General features: G+C 45.1%; 1 protein-coding gene across 1 annotated transcript in view; it reads right to left on the bottom strand.

Moving 5' to 3' along the window:
- Window positions 1–13,318: 13,318 nt before the first annotated feature.
- The window catches only part of ANKRD10 (ankyrin repeat domain 10), a 51,460-nt gene continuing 40,541 nt past the window's right edge, over window positions 13,319–24,237 (bottom strand). Inside the window, exons 5-6 of the mRNA XM_084626983.1 lie at window positions 17,886–17,981; window positions 13,319–14,985 (exon numbers count right to left, since the gene is read on the bottom strand). Of these exons, the coding sequence (XP_084483109.1) occupies window positions 14,519–14,985; window positions 17,886–17,981 (563 nt within the window). The 3' untranslated portion in view covers window positions 13,319–14,518. The remainder of the gene's footprint in view (window positions 14,986–17,885; window positions 17,982–24,237) is intronic.

Raw genomic sequence — 24,237 nt, forward strand, 5'->3', positions numbered from 1 at the left:
GTGACGTGGAGAGCCATTAGGTTGGGGTGAAGGAGGTGGCCCTAGTCCTGGGAGAGCCGGTCCGGGCGGAACGGCAACAGCCATGGAGGAGCAACCGCCAGGTCCGTGAGGGTCCTGTACCAATGTTGCCTGGGCCATGCTGGGGCAATCAGAAGGACCCGGGCCGTGTCCGTCTTTATTTTTTCCAGGACCTTGCTGATCAGTGGGAAAAGAGGAAAGGCATAGAGAAACTGGCCTGACCAGGACAGGAGGAAGGCATCTGAGATAGCGCCCCTTCCCAGTCCTGCCCTGGAGCAGAACTGGGGACCGTGGCGGTTCTGTCTCGTCGTAAACAGGTCCACATGGGGAGTCCCCCACACTCGGAAAAGCCTGTGAGCCACCTCTGGGTGGAGAGACCACTTGTGCTGAGAGGAGAAGTCCCTGCTCAAGCGATCCGCCTGTGCGTTCCGGGTGCCTGGTAGATGGAAGGCCTTTTGGCAGATGTTGTGGGCTATACAGAAATCCCACAGCCTGAGAGCTTCGCAGCAGAGGGCAGAGGATCGGGCCCCGCCTTGCCTGTTGATATAGAACATAGAGGCCACGTTGTCTGTGAGGACTCTGACCACCCAGCCCCCCAGGAGAGAGTAGAAGGCCACGCACGCCAGCCATACTGCCCTGAGCTCCTGGACATTTATGTGTAGGGTCAGATCCTGAGCCGACCACAGACGTTGGTGGGCCCCCCCACGTAGGCCCCCCCCAACCCAGGTCCGATGCATTGGACACCAGTTGCAGTGATGGGGCCCTGTCCCTGAACGGGCCCCCTTGGAGCATGTTGCTTGGGGCGGATCACCACCGTAGGGAGGCAATCACCGAGTTGGATATGGTGAGAACTCTGTCCATCCTGTCCCTGGCCTGGGAGAACTCCGAGGCCAACCAGAGCTGAAGGGGTCTCATCGTAAGTCTGGTGTGACGAACCATGTATGTGCATGCCTACATGTGACCCAAGAGCTGGAAGCACGCTCTGGCTGTTGTCACCAGGAACCTTGTGACTGTGTCGATGAGCCCCTTCAGGGTCTCAAACCTGTCTGGTGGGAGGGAGACTCTAGCCAATGAGGCATCCAGGAGCACCCCAATAAACTCTATCCATTGAACCGGGACTAACATGGACTTGCTGTTGTTTACCAACAGGCCCAAAGTGGTGCACATGGATAGGAGGAGCATCACGTGATCCCTCACCTGTGACTGGGAGCTGCGCATGACCAGCCAATCATCCAGATAGGGAAAAATCTGGACCCCCCCCCAGCACCTGAGGTAGGCTGCTACCACCAACATACATTTTGTAAATACCCTGGGGGCAGTGGACAGGCCAAATGGGAGGACCATAAATTGGTAGTGATTCTGCCCCACCACAAAACAGAGGAAGCATCTGTGCCCCTCGAATATATGAATGTGGAAGTACGCATCCTGAGGATTGAGGGCAGCGTACCAGTCCCCGGGATCCAGGGAGGGGATGATGGAGGCCAGGGAGACCATGTGGAACTTGAGCTTCACCATGTACTGATTCAGATCTTGCAGGTCCAGGATGGGCCTGAGTCCCCCATTGGCCTTCAGGATAAGGAAATAGCGGGAGTAGTACCCCTTGGCTTTGAACTCCATAGGCACCACTGCAACAGCTCCTACTCCCAGGAGCAGCCCCACCTCCTGCTTGAGCAGAGTTTCATGCAAGGGGTCCCCCAGGAAGGACGGGGGCGGGGGATGGTTGGGCGGAGAGGACGTAAACTAGAGGGTGTAGCCCCAGGCTATGGTGTTGAGGACCCATTGGTCCGAGGTCATCCGCAACCACTCTGGGAGGAAAGCACACAACCAGCTGGAGAAGGGAAATTTTATTGAGGGTGGATCCCTGATGAGAACTGGCAGGGCTCCCCCGAGTGTCCCGTCAAAACCACCTTTTCCCCGCCTGCTTGCCTTTGGAGGACCCAGGCTGGGGGGCAGGCAGAGACTGCCTCTGAGGGCATCTCTTGTAGTCCCACAACTTCTTATAGCTGGCCTCGTATTTCAGGTGGGTGGTCTGAGCAGGAATCTGCTGCGGCTTGAATTTAGATTTATCCGGAGCTGGAACATAGAGACCGAGAGTCTGGAGGGTCGTGCGGGAGTCTTTCATGCCATGCAGACTTATATCCATTGCAAAGCTGGAGCAGAGCAGTTCTGACGCACCTTCGCTAGCGGCAAGAAGGAACTGAGGGTGGGAAGAGCGTGCAGCTCCCCTTATACTGTGCCATGGAGGCGCTACTCCAGGGGTTGCTGGGGTGCTCCCCCTGTATGGGTACTGCTAGGGGAAATACTTCCGGCACATGGTGAGCACGCACACCTATTGTGGAACACACATGAGCAATCACTCGAAGAAGAAGTCTCCGTCAGGGGTCTGTTTCAGTTGGACTTGCTGAACGGAGCTCATGGTGTGAAGTGGGGCTGCTGCAGGCCCAGAGGGCCAATCTAAGGAAGTGGAGAATCCACATGGCTTACCCTGGAGGAAGAGCAACAATCCTGGGGCGGGGACTGGCACACCGAAGGGTTTCCTCCTAGAGACTGTTCCAAAGCTGGAGCCATAGCATTGAGCCTGTGGATCTGTGACAAAAGGTCCTTTACAGCCGTTCATTTCTATGATTCTCTACTTTGGTACTAGCAGTGGCCAATGAGAAATACAGTCAGCATGACAGGCAGTCGTCTCAGCACACTAGCAGCCTAGCCATTGTCAAGGTCTCCAGCCTCCTCCCACAACCCTAATTCTGCCTGCTTGTGACACCAAAATGAAATGTCACTCACTGTAAATTGGGACCTTCATAGTATTATGATTAATTGGCTGATACGTCTGCAGAGATCAATATGATGAATCTGCTGAGATGAATTTGCTACCACTCTTCTCTTCCTGGGTGGTGGTGGTATGGGGGTGGCTGGTGTGTGTGTGTGTGAGAGAGAGAGAGTTCAGGATAGTGGGTCATAGGGGCAGTGTTTCTGGAGGCCTGGACAGATATGCTGTTGAAGACAGTTGGAACCCATCAGGCCTGCGGGCCTAATTCACGTTTGAAAATGGGATTTAGCAATCTAAGTCACTTAGGCCTTGCAAAGTAGAGCAGAGCAACTCTAAATATCTTATAAAATCTTGGCCGTAGAGCCTGTCATAAATATAAAGGGAAGGGTAACCACCTTTCTGTATACAGTGCTATGAAATCCCTCCTGGCCAGAGGCACCATCCTGTTACCTGTGAAGGGTTAAGAAGCTCAGCTAACCTGGCTGGCACCTGACCCAAAGGACCTATAAGGGAACAAGATACTTTCAAATCTTGGGGGGTAAGGCTTTTGTTTATGCTCTTTGTTTACGTGGTTGTTTTCTCTTGGGACTGAGAGAGGCCAGACAGAAATCCATCTTCTCCAACCCATCCTAATCCAAGTCTCCAATATTGCAACCAGTATAGGTAAACCGGGCAAGGCGGATTAGTTTATCTTTTATTTTATGTGAATTTTCCCTGTGTTAAGAGGGAGGTTTATTCCTGTTTTCTGTAACTTTAAGGTTTTGCCCAGAGGGGGATCTACTTTGTTTTGAATCTGAATACCCTGTAAAGTATTTCCAACCTGATTTTACAGGGATGATTTTTACCTTTCTTTTTTTTAAATAAAACCCTTCTTTTAAGAACCTGACTGATTTTTCCATTGTTCCTAGATCCAGGGGTTTGGGTCTTGGGTCTGATGATTTTATAACCAATTGGTTAGGATATTATTCTCAAGCCTCCCCAGGAAAGGGGGTGTAGGGCTTGGGGGAATATTTTGGGGGAAGACGTCTCCAAGTGGCCTCTTTCCCTGTTCTTTGTTTAAACCGCTTGGTGGTGGCAGCATACCGTTCAAGGACAAGGCAAAGTTTGTACCTTGGGGAAGTTTTTAACCTAAGCTGGTAAGAATAAGCTTAGGGGGCCTTTCATGCGGGGCCCCACATCTGTACCCTAGAGTTCAGAGTGGGGAAGGAACCCTAACAGAGCCTTAGCAGTTGAAGTGCCTACAGCACTTGCCTCAGCTGTGATACACCCTGCAAGATACCAGGGGCCCTGTCAAGGCAAGGCCTGTTGAACACACCACTGTGTTGCCCTCCATGGAGTCTCTAATTATATAACCATTGTCCTTCTTCTTGCATGTTATGATCAGCAATGAAATAGTTTAAAATGTTGACATTTAACTTTAAATTAGGCTTCCGAGTTAACCCAGTTACTGTTCACACCTCTTTTAGCACTATTGTTTCAGGCTATCTGCAGATGCAGGCAGACATCCCTCCATCAGTTTAATTCAGTTCACATTCCAAAGGTTGTTTTCATAGCCATATTTGTTAGAGGTTTTGTTTGTTTGAAAGTTGAGTTTTTTGAGCATAAGATGCAGCCATGAGGAAAAAGTCTCAGTTTTCACAAGCTGATGTCAGCCATTCTGTTCAATCCCTTTCATTAGCTGTCTCCAGAATTCTGAGGCAGGCCCAGTGCATTATTGGTGCAAACATGGCAGACTGGAGATAGTTACATTTGGGACAGGGTAAAACATTGTTTTGCAGGCCCATCCAAAAGCACTAAGGCAAGTGTGACTGTAAGAGCCCCTTAGAGAGCCCCTTGTTTTGTAAACCCCTACCAGGTCTGACACACACCCTACTCCTAAGACATTGCCATCATAGTATTTATCTGTAAAGAGTATTGTGTGTAGTAGCAAATGAAAACTGGTGACACACGGGTCATTAATAGCACTGTGTGATGTATGGCTGGATGGCGTGTAAAAGGTCGTGTGTGTGTATGTGCTTGAAATATGTACCTAACATACGTTTTGGGGGCAGACTTGATAAACAAGTTTGTCCTAGACAAAGGCCTGTTGCATCACCTCTTTGCCTGTGTCTATAATGTAAATTGAGCAGGGGGATGCATGAGTTAATGGGCAGTTCATTTGCATCTGAAGTAAACACCAGTTGTCAGGAGGAGGAGGACGCAGCATGGCGTTGGCCCCCTGGAGCACAGACAGCAACGGAGAATAACTTTAGCTGGAGATTCAAAAGAATCCATTTCCAAGGTTTACTGGACTATAAGAAGAGAGGGAGAGAAGCCCTTTGTTATCCACCCCTCAGAGAACCAAAAAGATCAGGCTCTGTGCTTTGATGAGTGGTGGATCCCCAACTAGGTGGGCTGGTGCCATGGAGAAGTAGCTTTGGGTAAGAAACTTATCTTAAGGATTGTAACTTGTTAAGTTTTAGACACTAGAACATCTGACTATACTTTTGTTTTATTTATAGCCATTTTCTATTTCCATTGTCTCTATTTAGTATCACTTACATATCTGTTCTTTATTAATAAACTCATTCTTGTTTTATTATAAATCCATCTCAGCACTGTTCTGTTAATGCGAAGTGTGCATCGTCTGCTGAGCCAAGGAGACAGTGGAGTTGGTATTTTCTGTATGTGTCCAGGGGCTGGATACTGCTGAGGAACCCTCTTCAAGAGGGTTCAGGATCTAGGAACGTCAAGCATTTTCTCAGGCGTCTGCCAGTCTTTTTCTTGCCTTACAGTGTTTGTTGGACTGGCTAACAGACTGGAATGTCTGGTAGCTGACACACAGTTTAGCAGCAGCAAATCTCTCTCTTGTTGAGGCAGAAGGGTAACAAGATTAGCGAACAGGGAACTGCGAACAGGGGAGTTTGAGAAGGAGTTTGAAAGAGGGAGTCATAATATAATCGCTAGGGTTAGGAAGGGCTGCATCGCCAGTGCCAATGCTGCTGATGTCTCCTCCACCTGGACCTGTATCCAGACAGACAACCTAACCAGGGATGCTTCTACCCAGATCCTGGTGTGGATTTGCAGAGACTGTGGCCTGCATTTTCTCACCCCCAGAAAGCCAGGTTGGGGGGACCATCTAGTGTGAAAGGTGCCTGCTGGTGGAATCTCTCAGGAAGCCTGTGGGAGAGCTACAGGAGGAAGTGGCTAGGGTGAGGAGTTTCCGTGCCCACAAGGAATTCCTCAGGAGTATTCATATAGAGACATCCAAGGCTAAGGAAGCTATCTAACTAGAGAGGACTGCTGTCACACCACCACGGGAGGAGGATATGGCTCTGTCACAGGGAGGACACTGGCTGTTGGTTACTTCTGGCTGCAGGCAGTGCTTCACTGCTACTCCCAACCCACCCACCATGGTGATGAAAAATCGATATGCTGCCCTGGCAATGAGTGATGAGGAATCACCCCCAAAGGTGGAGGAGAAGCCATGTACCCCCAAGGCTGGGAAAATCACAGCCACTACTCCCTAAAGGAAACAGGGCACTAGTGGTTGGTGACTCTCTTTTGAGGGGGGCGGAGGCATCCATCTGTTGCCCTGACACGGCGAGGTATGCTGCTGCCAAGGGCCCATATCAGAGATGTTACGGAGGGATTGTCAAGGATCATCTGGGCTCTTACTACTACCTTGTGCTACTCATCCATGTGGGCACTAAAGATACTGTGAGGTATGACCCTCAGCAGATCAGAAGTGACTACAGGGCTCTAGGAGTACGGGTGAAGGAGTTGGGAGCACAGGTGGTGTTCTCTTCGATCCTTTCGGTCAAGGGTAGGGGCCCAGGCAGAGACAGATGCATCCTGGAGGTGAATGCCTGGCTGGGAGGATGGTGTCGCCAGGAGGACTTCAGCTTCCTTGGCCATGGGACGCTGTTCCAGGAAAAAGGACTGCAAGGAAAGATGGGGTCCACCTATCGAGGAAGGGGAAGAGCATATTTGGATACAGACTGGCTAACCTCTGGCTTTAAACTAGGTTCAAAGGGGGCAGGTGACAAAAGTCCCCAGGTAAGTCAAAAACATGGAGACCGGGGAGAAGGTTCGGCAATTGGGGGGAGCAAGGGCGGTTATAGCAGGGATAGAGTAGAGACAAGACAGAACTGGGGGGAGGGATCAAATCAGTAGTTTAGATGTCTGTACACTAATGTGAGCAGTATGGGGAATAAGCAGGAAGAACTCAAAATGCTAGTAAATAAATACAACTGTGACATAGTTGGCATCACAGAGACTTGGTGGGATAATACACATGACTGTAATATTGGTATAGAGGATACAGCTTGCTCAGGAAGGACTGGCAGGGAAAAAAGGGAGGAGGTATTGCCTTATATATTAAAAATGTATACAGTACACTTGGACTGAGGTTGAGATGGAAATAGGAGACAGACTTGTTGAAAGTCTCTGGCTAAGGATAAAACGGGTAAAAAACAAGGGTGATGTCATGGTAGGGGTCTACTACAGACCACCTAACCAGGAAGAAGAAGTGAATGAGGCTTTTTTAAAACAACTAACAAAATCATCCAAAGCACAGGACTTGGTGGTGATGGGGGACTTCAACTACTCAGACATCTCTAGGGGAAAATAACACAGTAGGGCACAGATTATCCAACAAGTTCTTGGAATGTATTGGAGGCAATTTTTTATTTCAGAAGGTGGAGAAAGCTACTAGGGGAGAGACTGTTCTAGATTTGATTTTGACAAATAGGGAGGAACTGGTTGAGAATTTGAAAATAGAGAGCAGCTTGGGTGAAAGTGATCATGAAATGATAGAGTTCATGATTCTAAGGAATGGTAGGAGGGAGAATAGCAAAATAAAGACAATGGATTTCAAGAAAACAGACTTTAGCAAGCTCAGGGAGTTGGTAGGTAAGATCCCATGGGAAGCAAGTCTAAGGGGAAAAACAATTGAAGACAACTGGCAGTTTTTCAAAGAGACATTATTAAGGGCACAAGAGCAAACTATCCCACTGCGTAGGAAAGATAGGAAGTGTGGCAAGAGACCACCCTGGCTTAACCAGATCTTCAATGATCTAAAAATCCAAAAAGAGTCCTACAAAAAGTGGAAACTAGGTCAAATTATAAAGGATGAATATAAACAATAACACAAGTATGTAGGGGCAAAATTAGAAAAGCCAAGGAACAAAATGAGATCAAACTTGCTAGAGACATAAAGGGTAACAAGAAAACATTCTACAAATACATTAGAAGCAAGAGGAAGTCTAAGGACAGGGTAGGCCTATTACTCAATTGGGGTATGAGGAGGGGAAGTAACAACAGAAAATGTGGAAATGGCAGAGGTGCTTAATGACTTCTTTGTTTCAATTTTCACCAACAAGGTTTGGAGGTGTTTGGAAGTCTAACATAGTGAATGTCAGTGAAAATGAGGTGGGATCAGAGGCTAAAATAGGAAAAGAACAAGTTAAAAATTACTTAGATGTCTTCAAGTCACCAGGGCCTGATGAAATGCATCCTAGAATACTCAAGGAACTGACTGAGGAGATATCTGAGCCACTAGCAGTTACCTTTGAAAAGTCATGGAAGATGGGAAGAGATTCCAGAAGACTGGAAAAGAGAAAATATAATGCCAATCTATAAAAAGGGAAATAAGGGCAACCTGGGGACTTACAGACCAGTTGGCTTAACTTTTGTACCCGGAAAGATAATCGAGCAAATAATTAAGCAATCAATTTGCAAACATCTAGAAGAAAATAAGGTGATAAGTAACAGTCAGCATGGATTTGTCAGGAACAAATCATGTCAAACCAATCTTATAGCTTTCTTCGACAGGGTAACAAGCCTTTTGGATGGGGGGAAACAGTAGACATGGTATATCTTGACTTTAGTAAAGCTTTTGATACTGTCTCATATGACCGTCTCATAAACAAACTAGGAAAATGCAACCTAGCTGGAGCTACTATTAGGTGGATGCAAATCTGGTTGGAAAACCATTCCAAGAGAGTAGTTATCAGTGGTTCACAGTCATGCTGGAAGCGCATAGTGAGTGGAGTCCCGCAGGGATAAGTTCTGGGTCCAGTTCTATTTAATATCTTCATCAATGATATAGATAATGGTATAAAGCAGTGGTGGGCAACCTGCGGCCCGCATGCAGCCCATCAGGGTAATCAGATTGCAGGCCATGAGACATTTTGCTGACGTTGCCCTTCCGGAGGCACAGCCCCCCACAGCTCTCAGTAGTCACGGTTCACCATTCCCGGCCCATGGGAGCTGCAGGAACCGGTGACCAGCACATCCCTGCGTCCCACTGCTTCCCGTAGCTCCCACTGGCCTAGGAGCTGAGCATGCGTGCAGAGCCCCATGGCCGCCCCTGATCCTCTGAAGCCAGAAGGACCTGCCGGGTGCGGGATCCGGGCGGCACTTACCTGGTGCAGCTCCTGGGAAGCAGCCAGCAGGTCCTTTTGGCTCCTAGGGTCAGGGGTAGCCAGGGGGTTCTGCACGCTGCTTGTGCCTGCAGGCCGCGCCCCTGCAGCTCCCATTGGCTGCGGTTCCCAGCAGTGGGAGCTGTGGAGCCAGCATGCCTGGTGGGCACAGCTCACAGAGACCCACCTTGGCTGCTCCTCCGCCTGGGGGCTTCAGGGTCCTGCCAGCCACTTCCCGGCAGCTGTGCAGAACCAGGTAGGGAGCCTGAGAGCTACAGTGACCAGTCCAGCCCTCTGCCAAATATTGGGACAAATGGTGTCCTGACTGTCCCAGGATGTGGGACAAACAGCTAAATATTGGGATGTCTGGTCACCCTATTAGTCTCCCTCACCGACCATAAGGAGTTTGTATTGGAGGTCCCCTCAGTGCACCAGAGGTTGGTGACACCAGTCAGGACCAGAGACCTCCTGGACTATTGTCAGCAGGAGTAGGTGGACCCCAACACCTTCATTCAGCAAATGGGGTTGCCCACCCCACATGTGCCACAGGAGGTAAAGGCAGCCCTGCTCCCAGCCTCTAGTGTTCCCTGCCCACCCATTTCCTCTGGCCTTTCTAAGCTTCAGGTGAGGCCCCTACTGCTTTGAATTTCCCATATAAGCCAACTCAGTAAGACCTGGCTGGCCTGATTCCAAGCCACGTCACAGGAACATCTATACAAGCTCATGCACCATGCTATTCATTTCTTCACCCTCATAGTCACCCCAGTATGTAATGGTGGGACATGTTGCCATCTATGGAAGGTGAGAAGTCTTGGTGGGATAGCTTGTATTGGTGCCACAGCCTGTCAGGAATATAATTAGGCAGCCCCTTCACAGAGCCATGAACAGAGGCCTATTGTTGATGGTTTTTGGATTCCCATTACAGTTGTTTTTCTTGTGCTGAGAGGAAGACCCTGGCACATGCATATTGACAGTGGGCTGCCCCTTTTCTGCCTCTTCCAGAATGTCTTGTTGAGGTTCTATCTTCAGTTTTTCCCACACCTTTTTATTTATGCACATCTTATCCATAGGCCCACAAAGTTGCAGAACCTCCTTGTCGACCTCCTTCTGGCTTTCAGCTAATGGGCCATATATCCAATCCAGAAGGAAGGAATTGGATGGAGGGCTCACCTGTGACCAAGACTGTGGGGGTTGATTTTGTGCACTTGTTTGTTCAAGTCTCTAGGAAGTGTTTCTCTGAGTGGCATCGACTAGCTCCCTGAACTTTTGAGGACCAGTGGATATTGTCCAGGCATCTCGGCTTGGTGTCCCCCTCGGAAACACTGATTGTAAACCTATGACCCTCACTTCCATTTATGTTTTTTCATTTGTTGTCCCCCAGAATCGGTTGATAGATGTATTTCTTCTGGTCCTTTCCCTCTAAAGAGCAGGAGGTCTTTTTTGGTTCACTAGATAAATTGCCTTCAGGGATCCATGAAGTATATAGGGACCCTATAGGCCTAACCCCATGCTTAGACACCTGACCATAATGCTGGGCCTGAGACCCTACTTACTCCAGACCTAAGCGTAGACTTTGGGTCCCTAACTGCCCCAACCCTAACCCTGGGAGCACTAGCTACCCCAGCCATAACCTGAGAAACTTTTTCAGCCTTAATGCTAAACCTAGGGTGGGAGGCCCTACCTGTTCCAACCCTAACCCTAGGGGACTGTACCTGCCCAAACCATCACTTGTGAAAGTTTATTTACTCCCAACACCTAACCCTAGAACATAGTACCCTTCCTGCCCAAACCCTAGGCTGGGGGCCCCTACTTGACTTTCACTGTAACCCAAGCCTGAGCCACTTTTCCAGCCCAATTTTAACCCAAGCCCTCATTCTCATTGGGACACTTTCTGGTCTCACCCCAATCCTATACTGGGGTACCTCCATCCCTAACTCTGGACCAGGGGGACCCTACCTGCCTTATCCTAGCCCAGGCTAGAAGGGTGGAAAACTACTTCTAATCCTAACTTTAGGATGAGGTGCCCCATCTGCCCTACACCTAACTGTGGGCTGGAGGGACCCTACCTGCTCCAGCCCCAACTTTAGGCCAGAGAGACCATACCTGGCACTAGCTCAGCACCAACCTGAGACAACCTACATAATCTTGCAATAAAATGATGCATACTAGTTCCATCTCTAGGGTACGCATCCTCCCCTTTCCTTACACTGATTGGGTAAGAGCAAACCCCAATCACCTCATAAAATTACAGCTCTGTAGTGTGAAAACTAATTTCCACTTTCTCAGCTCACAAACAGACTTCTACAAACTAGTCCCACCTATTGCATATACCATTCAATATAGCTACATTCCTGTGAATGCAGCTGCAGTGTATGCAGCTAATTCCTAGTGGGTATTGCCGGTGGCATGGGGGCAGAGGCAAGATTGGGTGCACGTTTACTGTAACAGTGTATTTCTTGGTTTTCAGTTTAAGTTAAGCTAAACTCAACATTCTGGAAGGACATGAGCTGTCACTGGGAAACTAACCGTGTAAATGTTTTTTGCCATTTGATTGTATATAGTTCAAATCTATCTACACTTTTTCTGCCAGAAGCAGCTTTTATTACACTTGCTTTTCATTATACTATTAAAGTCAATGGAGTTACAAACATGTACGATAGCAAAATTCATCCTCCTATTCAAAACAGCAAATTTGAGACTAATAATTAAAAATAGTCAAATAGCCTTTAACTATTCATATCAGTATTCAATCTGTGAGACCAGGAGTATGCTCCACCTTTCTCCAATTCTCAGCCTCTGTACAGTAGTGAAAACAGGGCTATGGTAACAGCCTATATTTCTCACTTTCAATTCCAGTATATAAACTCAAAGTTTCCTCATCTATCTCCTTCTGAACTCACATACTGCACTCTTGCAACCTTGTTTTGCTTTGAGGACTTCAGTGGACCTTCCATATACTAAAAATGTTCAGAAGACATCTTGAGAATTTACAACAAGCAGCAATCAAGACCCTCTAGTTTCAGTTTTGGAAATTTAGTCTTGAAAGCAATAAGCATTTGAAGGAGAAGAGGGGTTTGAAGAAAATTTTTCACAGATAGGATAGAGATACTCAAGTTATTCAGTCAAATATTTTGGAAGAAAAATGTGTCTGAAATCTGTTTAAATAATAGTGAATGAAAGCCAAATATAGTATATATTTCCTTAAAAGCTTGTCTGGCAGGAAATTTAAGTCTTGAGTTATACTTCACTTGGGTACATAAAACCTCATTGAAAAACTATAAAATGTGGCCAAGCAACATGTGTGCAAGATTAGTTGTAACCTGAGGAGGAAAATTCAGACAGCACACTACTATAAATACTAAGGGCTTTGATTTGTCCAAATGAATATAAACAAAATCATATGTAAAACTCTAAAATAGCACTTGGAAAAAAATGTCTTAATCAAGCTTTAAGTTAATAAGTCTGAAGTGTTAGTTTGACCAAAATTATAGCATGCTAGAGGCGCCATGCTTCCGGTGAGATTTAGGTCCCCCTGCACATCTCATCTGTCACCAGAAGTTAAGTGTCTGCATTATTCTGGCCAACTGCTCCATTTGCTTATACTGTCATTGTAACTCAACTAGTATCTAACTTGCTACACTTTAATTTGCTTTGTGGTATTTTATATCAGAATGGTGATATATGAAACAATATTGTAAGTTCTATTAGAAAATACTGAGTTTTTCAGACTTTTTCCTAATGAAATGTTTAAGGGAAAACTAAGTACTACACAATTTCAGGGTGAAACACAAAACTAACATTTCTGATCTTTCTTTGGAACTCAGGACTGATAGAGTCTTTACATATAATGTAGAAAACATGTACTAGTATCTTTGAAAGAACAAAGAAACTCAGTCAAAGATGACTTGCCAGCCTATTTACCTTCTTTTTTATAATTCCACATAATGAAAATAAACAGATTCCACACAGGCGTTAAGAAGGATTAAATAGGTAAGTGAGATTTGACTTTAAATCTATTAAACACTTGTTCATATAAATCAATGAATGTGTCACTTCTAAATAAAATAAATCCAGATACAATATGGAATTATTTTTTTAAAATTCAATTTGTAATGTCCCTTTTAAACAAAACAAAAAAAATTGATACAGTTCAAAGCTTACTGGGTTTCTCTCTTGTTTAATATATTCTCCCACCATTCTTTTATCAAATCACAAAAGTAGTATCTTACATTATTAATGTGTATACAGAGCACTTGTATGAATTTTTACTTGTGTAACAGGATTTAAATACAATGTATTTTCAGTGAACAAAGCCCTAAAAGTATCTTAACTGGCTAGATATACACGGCATTAGATTTTCAAAACAGTTGTAAAAAACACAAAGCAAACAAAATATATGTACAGTATATCAAAATCAGTCAAATATTTTGACCTGACTATTTCTATAACAAGTAGCAGTAATTTTAAATTGCATAAAAAGCAAAAACAGTGCCAACATGCATCCAGGCTGTGAGCTATGGTAAAATATCAAACACATAAGTAAAGTAGAGAAGCAAAATAAAAAAAAGCCATAAATCAGAACCAATGCTGAAGCACACTCTCACTTGCAACTGACCATAGGTAATCTGCTTTTCCACCTCTATAATGCAAAGGGCCCTAACAATGGAGAAAAGAATTCCTATGCTACACTAAATTGAAAAATGTTTCTAACTTGTCTTTGCATTTTTAACATTTCATTTGTCATAGAACGAAAAGATGAAGTTCCAATTCTATTAAAGAAACATACAAATTCGTAAATCAGAGAAGCTCCTTTAAGAACAACACTTTTCAAACCTTGCATAGTGACAGCTGGCATTGATATCGCTACCATAGCTTCAGCAGAAAATACAAAAAAGGAAAATATTTACTTCAAGATTGATACACAAACACAACTTGTTTTCTGCACAAAATTCAATACAGTTTGATCATATTAATAAGAGGGAAAACACTTTTAAGAAGGGGAAAGATAGTGTTCACTAGCTTGGAAATAAAATTAAAAAAAACAAATAAACGAACAAGTACAAAACCACAACATTCTATAGTAAAATGCAAAGAATAAACATTTAATTGTAACACCACCTACTTGCATCACTAGATAAGCCTCATACATGCAACAAATTAGAACTATAGTATAAGACTGTCAAATGAAAGATTTACTTTTTATATAAACAAAGTGTAAAAATAGTAATAGGTGCATTTTTCAGATTTAATGCTAGATGAGGATTTTTTGTCCCTCTCAAACATTTGCTAGCAATTTCAATATGAATTTGACAAACAAGATGTTGATTTAGGAACCATGATAAAGATACATTGTGCCTAAGACAGTATTATCATATTTCTGTTCAACTTTAACAGAATTGGAATGCTCAACAACACTGTTAAGTTCAGGGATGCTTTCAGCAGTATCCCCAAAACCATGATAATGCCCATAGTGCAAAGTATCTCCAAGATCTTCAGCCCATGAGGGCCTGTTAGACACAAAGCTACTTGGGCTTCCATTCAGATGCAGTGAACCACACATATCGGCAGAAGTATTCATGGCTTTTTCTGGTTCTTCAGTGCCATTACAGGTGTGAATTATGTGCCTATTGGCAGAAGCTGCTCCAGAAGTTATTCCATTAGGTCTTAACGTTAAACATTCTTCATGCCTGGAATCCATTCCATTGAACTGTGTTATGGTGGTGAAGTCCAAATGTCCATTGATGGTACATCCATTTGTCAATGCATTCAAAACGGAGCTACTGCTATTCATATCTGCATTAAGAAATACATCTGTCACCAAAAATTGAGAATCAATGGAAATACATCAAAATGTCTCCACTGCACTCCACTTTGTTTTTCAAAACCTATGCACAGAAACTTGGGGGTGAGAGTGGAAAGACACTTGAGTGCAAACCTAATTTTTATATTCCACGTCAACATAGGTGGTTTAAAAGTAGTATAATCTGACTCTGACCAGTAAATTTGAAAGCTAATTTTAATTTCAAAAACATAACTGCTAACTAAATTAGAAATGTATATATATATAGCTATGCTAATCTTTCTAAGACACTGCGAATTTTAGAAAAATAAAGAAGTTAAGTGACAAGTGTAGAGTAACAAAGCAGACAACATTCCAAACAGTATTTTGGGAAACAGGACAAATTTAAAATCCACCTGCAACTAAAGAATCTATGTGCAAGAACTTAAATTTGAGTGGACTACAGTTTTTAGCAGTGGTGATTATGTTTCTTGCCTCCTCTTTAGTGACAGATCTCAGGTAACAATACATGTTGAAGCAGGCAATATGAACAAGCTTGTGTCAATAGGGAAACTAATATAAAATGTTTCCTAAGGTTGTATATCAAACAATTAATTTCAGTATAACTAGTGGTTTACTTGAGAATATATTAGGCGGGAACAATATGTTTTTTCTTAATGATAGATTTGTAACATCTGTACAATCCACATGCAAAATGCCATACAACAGCAAAATGCACAGAAGACCATAAGATTACTAACAGAAAACAAGAAATACTAAAAATATGCATGCAAAAAACAGACTGGTTTAAGCAATTTCTCATTTGAATTTTAGTAATTAGTACGCTAATTACCTCGTCTGTAAAACTAAATTTCAGTCAAGTTTCAAATGTATGTTTTTGTAGTGGTACTGAAAGTACTAGCACAAAAATAGATTACTGGGTGTGCCCTAAAATTACCTATTGTGTGTGCACGTCTGTCTAACGATAGGCAGGGCAAACCTAGAAACTAGCTCTGTATTTTGATATTTGAGCATTTTACATTTTGTTTTCTAGGTCTTTCTGAACGTATGCACATACATTTATGTACATATTAATGCATAAATCTTTGTGCAGAAAAGTATCATTTGTTTTATTTCTAGCTCAGGGCAGTTAAGTATTCTCTTACTAAATTGCCAAATTTTAAAACACGGGGTCTTTGTTTGAAGGAAAGGTAATGAGTACCACTGCTTTACACTGAAGAAGTGGAAAGTTGTGGTTCTCCACATAAATATAAACGGATATATATAATATGACATTGGTATTTCACTTATAGTAACACACAATGCCAAGGATGTGAATGAACTGAGAGTTATCTGTGACACTAAGTGCAGCAACTGAAGTTTCCTGCTTATCCCTACACTGCTTAAAATAATCACATTAACTAAACTTATTAGCCATAGAATCCTGTTGGAGGTCAAGTTCAAAAAAAAAAAACACTCAACATATTATGCCTACTAATATTGTGACGAAGACGCACATTAAAAATTTGATAAAATATTTATTAACTGGAAAAAGTGCAGAGTCCCATTTTAAAATTGGTAATTTAGGCTAGCTTTGTTAACAAAGTTAACAATGGCATTTCTGTTAGTGAATATTCAAAAGCATATCGTGAATAGTTCTAGTGATAATTACAGCATTTTTATATTTGTTGAAAATAAGCACCTAAAACAATACACAATATTTATGAAAGAGAAAGTCAACTACTTTTCAATAAATATAAACATTTGGCAACTATCACTTGAGCTTTTCATCTACTTTCAAACTAATGAAAAGGTTGTTGTTGTTTTTTTAAATCCCTACATATTTTAATGTCCATTTAATATAATTTGGTGAATCCGATCTATGGTATCAAGCAGAAACATTTTATTATAGTATGACTTACGACATGAATATTCATTTAAAAATTTAATAATACACTAAAATAGTAACTCCTCCCTTTACCTACCAAGTGGATGGACAAGCTGACCCAAGACAATTTTTCTTAAGACAGCATAACTCTATATACACTCTTGGGTTATTAAAAAGCATCTTGATCAAGCGGCCCCTGAAAAAATTAAAGTACTAATATGCACTACTACTAACAATATGGCTGATTTCATGAAGACTGATACAAAATCCAAAGAGTGGTTTCCAAGATTGTTCCAAATGGCAACTCAATGAAAGTCCCATGGCATCAATAGTCTTTTATCCACATAAAACAAAAGCAATAGCTGTTCACAATATGATTTCTACAGTCATATTGCGGTGTTTGAACAAATGTTGAACACACAGTCATTAGGTTTGGACTATTATTTGCATATGTTGAGCAAGTCTGAAACTAGCTAAGAGATATCACCCTGTTTCAAGAACTATATAAACCATTAGGATATAATTGCCAATATTGTACAAGGAAAAGTAAGTCTATTTGGTACCAATGAAATCAATCATTTAAAATACCTCCAAATTTTCCTTTAAGCTGCAAACATAGTAACTAAAAACAAGGCACATGAAATGTAAGCCTTTAATAAAAGTGAAATAGCCATAGTGAACTTCTATTTAGATTAGATCTATCAATAAGGTTTCCCTTATACCCTTGCAGTGTGTTCTATGAAACAGCTAATCTTTGATATCTACTTAAAAACCCAAATATAATAGCTGTTACAGTAATACAATAGTTTGCAAGACTCTGGACAACAGTGTGCAAAAAATAAAAGGATGTTTTATATTTAAATTAGAAATAAAATGCATATTGATTCTTGCAACGACAGGGAGTTTGCATTGCAGAAACTGTGTAAATTTCAATCTCTTTTGGTCCAACAGAACCACTCTCCTGTTGTTTGGTGTCTTCGACCATTTGAATGTTGTTGTAGTTAACAGGAAACTGTCCACTCCCACCTGATACAACAGCAACCTCTTTATCAATGTGCATATTGTCAGCATCATCCTCATTTCCTCCATTCATCATTGGTATTAAGCCATCAAAGCTATGAGCTGGTTAAAAAAAAAAAAAAAAGTTAGATTTAGTTTCCAGAGCACATTTAAAAACTTGTAGCCAAGCCAATAAACTGAAGTGTAAATATTCTCATTATTAAAATGAGAAAAAACCTGCTATATGGAAACTTTAATTGTATGGTCATAAAATAAGAATTCTGAGGGGTGCTTGAATGGAACTCTGGATCAGAAGTGACCAACTGTGGGAGAATTAATGATTTGGCAGGGGGCAGGGCTTAGCAGCCCTGGGGATCCTTTCCAGTTTATATCTTGTGTTTTTAAAGCTCATACTTTAGGGCTTCAGCTGGTCACCCACAGGGCTCAAGAAAGGATTCTTGCCCCCAATGTATCCTGGGGTGGGGATTTTTTGGTCACCCTCCTCTGAAGCATCAGAGATGGCCACAGATGGAGATCAGATCCATATGTGGGTCTGGCCAAGAAATTTCCCCCCAGGTCAGATTGGCAGTGACCTTTGGGTTTTGGTCTTTTTGCCTTCTGCAGCATGGAGCGCAGGTCAGTTGCCAGGATTATCTCACTTCATCAATTCCCTGCCATTGCAGGGACCTCAGGCATTGATGTACACTCAGTTTCTCCTATTTTCTGTCAGTGGCAACATAGTAGTTTTAGTCTCCTATGTGCTGTAATACTTTGGTTGTTGGTTTTAGTGTGTGTTGATGCTGTTTGTTGCCCATCATATACAGAAGATCAGACTAGATGATCTGGTCATTCCTTCTAGCCTTAAACTCTGACTACGACTCAACACAAACTAGACACCCCATTACATTCAAGTACATTAGATTGATTTTTCTGGTGAAGTGAAGAGAAATAGTTGACATTTCAATTACCCATCATTAGGCTTCAGTTAGCACAATGATATGAAAGAGAGCAATTCATACTTCTCAGAGAACATTTCTAGCTTGGAATCAGACACCATTATATTGGATTCAGATTCTGAATGCTCTCTTTGGAACCATAAAGTCTATAGACAATTTTGCTTTTAAGTAAAAGTTTACATTCTGGAGCATAATTATGACTAATGCGTATGCATGCACCCGCTGCATCCTTGCACAGGCAGGGAACGTGTATGTCAAACTAATGTAGCTTAGCCATTTGCTTACAAAGGGAAAAATTGGCTTAATTTACCTCAAGCGTCTTATTCTCAACAGTATTGCTTCCAGAGCCACAATATAGGAGTCAGAGCCTTTCAGAAGGGGATTTTCATACTATAAGAGAACCTTTGGAAGTCAGTAGTGACAGTTGTAGTCTAGGACATCAAGCCTACTTGCCCCAGAGAGTACAGGTGGCCTTCCCTCACCAATGCTCTCCCTGTTTGCCTCCAGAACACCTAAACGTAACTGGGCTCCAAAAACGGTAGAGGGAGAGAGGGTGACCCAGTGTGGTGCTCTATAGAGGCTATACAGTCACAGAACAGGAGTTATGTAAGACAAGCAATGCCCTTTTTTCCTTCCTGGCTTTGCCTCCATGGAGCCTTGCTAATTGGCCAGTGGAAGAAGCACTGTGCTCCCCAAACTGCCTCTGTTCTTGCTACATTGTAGAGAGAAAAGACAGTTACCTTTTCCGTAACTGGTGTTCTTCCAGATGTGGTATTCATGTCAATTCCATATTAAGTGTGTGTGCTCGCCACATGCACCAGTGCTGGAAGTTTTTCCCTCAGCAATATCCATAGCGGACTGGCTCTGGAGCCCTCTGGAGTGGCACCCGCATGGCACAGTATAAGAGGCACTGCCGGCTCCCCCCCATCCTCAGTTCCTTCTTGCCAGAAACTCCGACAGTGGGGAAAGAGGGTGGATTGTAGAATGGACATAAGCAACACATCTCAAAGAACACCAGTTACTGTCTTTTCTTCAAGTGCTTGCTCATGTCCATTCCACATTAGGTGACTCCAAAGCAGTACCCCTGGAGGTGGGTAAGAGTTCATGGACATGTAGATCGCAACACAGCTCTGCCGAACCCAGCGTCATCTCTGGCCTGCTGAGTGATGGCATAATAAGAGGTAAATGTGTGAACAGAGGACCATATTGCAGCTCTACAGATGTCCTGGATAGGGATGTGTGCCAGGAAGGCTGCCGAAGATGCCTGCGCTCTTATCGAGTGGGCTCTGACAATCGGTGGCGGTGGAACCCCCGCCAGGTTGTAACAAGTCCTTATGCACGAGGTAATTCAATTGGAAATCCTCTGCGAGGGCACCGGGTGATCCTTCATCCTATCTGCTGTAGTGATGAAGAGTTGAGTCGATTTTCGGAAAGGCCTGGTACATTCTAAGTAGAAAGTCAAGGCCCTCCGGATGTCCAGGCAGTGAAGGCGCCTCTCCTCACTGGTCTTATGCGGTTTGGGACAAAACACTGTGAGGAAGATGTCCTGGTTCATATGGAAGGTGGAGACAACCTTTGTCAGGAAGGCAGGGTGGAGCCGCAACTGAACCTTATCTTTGTAGAAGACCGTGTATGGAGGTCCTAAGGGCAGCTTTAATTTCAGAGACCCATCTTGCCGACGTCACCGCCACCAGCAACGCGACCTTCCAAGACAGTGGGAAAGGGAGCAGGAACCCAGCGGCTCAAGGGGTGGGCAGGTGAGCCTAGAGAGGACCAAGTTAAGATCCCACTGCAGGACAGGAGTCCACACCTGCGGGAAGAGTCTCTTGAAGCCTCTCAAGAATCTGACCGTTATGTCATGAGAAAACACAGTCTGGTCCTGGATCGGTGGGTGAAAAGCGGAGATGGCCGCGAGATGCACACTAATGGAAGTGTGTGCCAGGCCCTGGCTCCTCAGATGAAGCAGGTAGATTAAGACAGTGCCTTGCCTCTCTTGATCTTTGCCAGGACCCTGCTGATGAGAGGAATCAGAGGAAACGGGTACATCGTGTTCCCTGACCACGACAGGAGGAAGGCATCAGAGAGGGAGTCCTTGCCCAGGCCTTCCTGCGAACAAAACCGGTGGCATTTCCTGTTTAGTCTGGTGGCTAACAGGTCCACTTGGGGAGTTCTCCACTTCTAGAAGATCATGCAGGCTACCTCTGGGTGGAGCAACCACAGTAAGAGAAGTCCCTGCTAAGGTGATCTGCTAGTGTGTTCTTGACGCCAGGGAGGTGACAAGCTTCCAGATGGATTTCATGGCTGATGCAGAAGTCCCGAAGATAGTGTGCCTCTTGGCAGAGAGTCAACAAACATGCTCCCCCTTGCCTATTGATGTAGAACATTGAGACCATGTTGTCCATCAGAACTCTCACCACCTTGTCTGACAGGTGAGGTAGGAAGACTCCACATGCCAAGCGGACGGCCTTGAGTTCTTTGACATTTATGTGTAATGTCACACATACCCTGGGTCTGGAGGTCACGGAGGTGCACGCCCCAGCCGAAGTCTGAGGAGTCCGATACCAACTCGATGGAGTGATGGGGGGTGTCAAATGGAACCCTCTCCAAGATAGTCATGCGATCGCAGCGAGGCAAGTACCCTTGGGGGAATGGTAATGATCTTGTTCAGGTGATCTCTGGACTGGGAATGGATCGTCACCAGCCATTGCTGCAGGGGTCACATTGAGAGCCTGGCATGATGGACAACGTAGGCGCATGCTGCCATGTCATCCAGCAGGCGCAGGCAAACGCTGGCTGTAGGCAGGGGGAACGTGGAGACCTCCGTGATGAGGTCTGTCAACATCTGGAATCTTTCTAGCAACAAGAATGCTCTGGCGCAGGTCAAGTAGAGTACCATTCCAATGAATTCTATCCTTTGCACCGGAACTAACGTCTACTTTTTATCGTTCACCAGTAGGCCCAGGGAGTGGCACGTGGCTTGTAGCACCAGGACATCTCTTGGACCTAAGACCTGGAGTTGCCCTTGACTAGCCAGTCATCAAGGTATGGGTAGATCTGGATGCCTGGACACCTGAGGTAAGCAGGCACCACCAACATGCACTTTGTTAACACCCTAGGTGCTTGTCATCAGGCCCAACGGGAGGACTGCAAACTGGTAGTGGTGGGGCCGCACAGTAAACTGGGGGAAGTGTCTGTGACCTTGAAAGACCGCTATGTGGAAGTATGCATCCTTCAATTCGAGGGTGGCATACTAGTCTCCTGGATCCAGGGAGGGGATGATGGGAGGGGATGATAGAAGTCAAGGAGACCTTGCAGAACTTTAGCTTCTTTAGATACTTGTTGAGGTCCATCAGGTCCAGGATGGGCCGCAGACCGCCCTTCGTCTTTGGGATTAAGTACCGGGAATATACAAACCCCTTGTTCCTGTACTCGAGAGGAACTTCTTCCATCACACCCAGTTGTAACAACCCCGTTTCCTCCTGTGCGAGGAGACTCTCGTGAGAAGGGTCCCTGAAGAGGGATGGGGAATGGGGTGGGTGGGAGTAAACTGTAGGGTATAACCCTCCGCCAAAGTATTGAGGACACAGCGGTCTGAAGTTATAGTTGTCCATGTGGAAAGAAAAAAAAAGAAAGAAAGGTGGTTGGAAAACAGCAGGACAGACGAATCCGGGGTAAAAAGTCTGGCACATCGCCCTCGAGCGCAATCTTGAGGGAGGAGGTGGGGGGCTCGGGTGGTGCTTGTAACCCATACTTTTCTTATGGGGGGGGGGCTGGCTCCTGGTGGGTTTGACTCCGTTGGCCCTGAGATTGTTGCAGTTTGAACCACTTACGGGCTGGACTGGAACATACAGCCCCAGAGTTTTCAGGGTAGTGCAGGAGTCCTTAAGGCCATGCAGGTTACCGTCCGTCTGTTCTACAAACAGGGCCTGGCCGTCAAAGGGGAGGTCCTGCATCGATTGCTGAGCCTCCATTGACAGACCCGAGAGGAGCAGCCAGGATGCCCTTTACATGGAGATGAGCCGTGAAGCCTGCTGCTTCCGAGGCTGCTTGGAGGGCCGCTCTCATTGCAGCCGTGCCCTCTTTGAGGATGGCCCGGAATTCCTTCTTGGACCCTTCGTGTAGTGAGACTTCGAATTTGGACATAGACTGCCACATATTGTAGTCATAGTGGCCAAGGAGGGCTTGGCTCAACTAAAGGCTGGAAGACAAATTTTTCACCCAAACAGATCCAGTCTCTGAGTCTTTATTCTTGGGCATACCCCCAGGTTGCCCCTGCCCCTCCCTTTGTTTTAACAGCCTCAACTACAAGGGAGTTTGGGGCCAAGTGGGTATAGAGATACTCATGGCCTTTAGCTGGCACAAAATATTTGCACTCAGCCCTTTTTGAGATGGGTGACAGGGAGGAGAGGGTTTGTCATAGGGCATTAATTATTTTTGATACCCCCTCGTGTAGGGGTAAAACCACTCTAGCGGGTGCTGTGGAGCAAAGGATGTTGAAACAGTGAGTCTGACGGCTCCTCAAGTTCCTCTGCCTGGAGCCCCAGGGTAGAGGCAAACCCTCTTCAAAAGCTCCGGATGAGCCGTGACATCATCTTGCAGAACTGGGTGAGGGGGACCCATAAAAGCGTCTGGCGATGAGGACAAAGCTAGCATTGAGAGCTCCAACACTTCCCTTGGTAGTCCAACTGACTGCTCCCCTAGGTCCTCATGGGCCTGGGGCCAGTCTTCCCCTGTGGAGCCTCCACCTCCGGAGGAAGGTGGGATGCTGAGGCCGATGTCCTATCTGAGGCCTCCACCACTGATCGGGCGGCCTGGGAAGACTGGGTGAACCCCCATGGATTCCAGGGATACCACACTGCCAGCCATTAGCCCGGAAGCCATGGGGTCGGTTGCGGTGCCTATGAGGTCGATGGTACCACTGGTGCCAGGACCTGTCCTGCTACCAGGGACTCCTGATCAGCACTGGAATTGTAAACAGAACGGACACTGTGGAATGACCATGACTGGCTGGCTCGGTGGCCCTCCTCACCGCAGTGCCTCGACGCTGACCTATCCAATCGGGATGAGTTCCTTCTGCGGGACCCCAGGGATCTTCGTCGTTTGGCAGATCTGCGTTGGTAGATCTACACTTCACGCTGCTTGACCTGTAGCAAGATCTAGAGTGGGACCAGGAGTTGAAGCGTGCCGGTTGTCGATAGAATCTTCCTGATCAAAGGGATTTGTGTCTTAGTGATGGGTGCCATTGGGCGGGTGACCAGTGACCCTGTTCCTCCAATCAATCACAGGACCGCTGCCGAGACATTGGAAACCTGATGGGTCGGTCTTGACACTCATGCTGGGGGACGTGTGCCTCCACAGGTCTGCGCCAGGTTACCAGTGAGCCACGCCTCGAATCCCACTGTCAGTGCCAAGGGTCCAGAGAC

This window comes from Lepidochelys olivacea (genome assembly GCF_965140295.1).
Source record: "Lepidochelys olivacea isolate rLepOli2 genome assembly, chromosome: 1".
In the NCBI taxonomy this organism is placed as follows: Eukaryota; Metazoa; Chordata; order Testudines; family Cheloniidae; genus Lepidochelys; species Lepidochelys olivacea.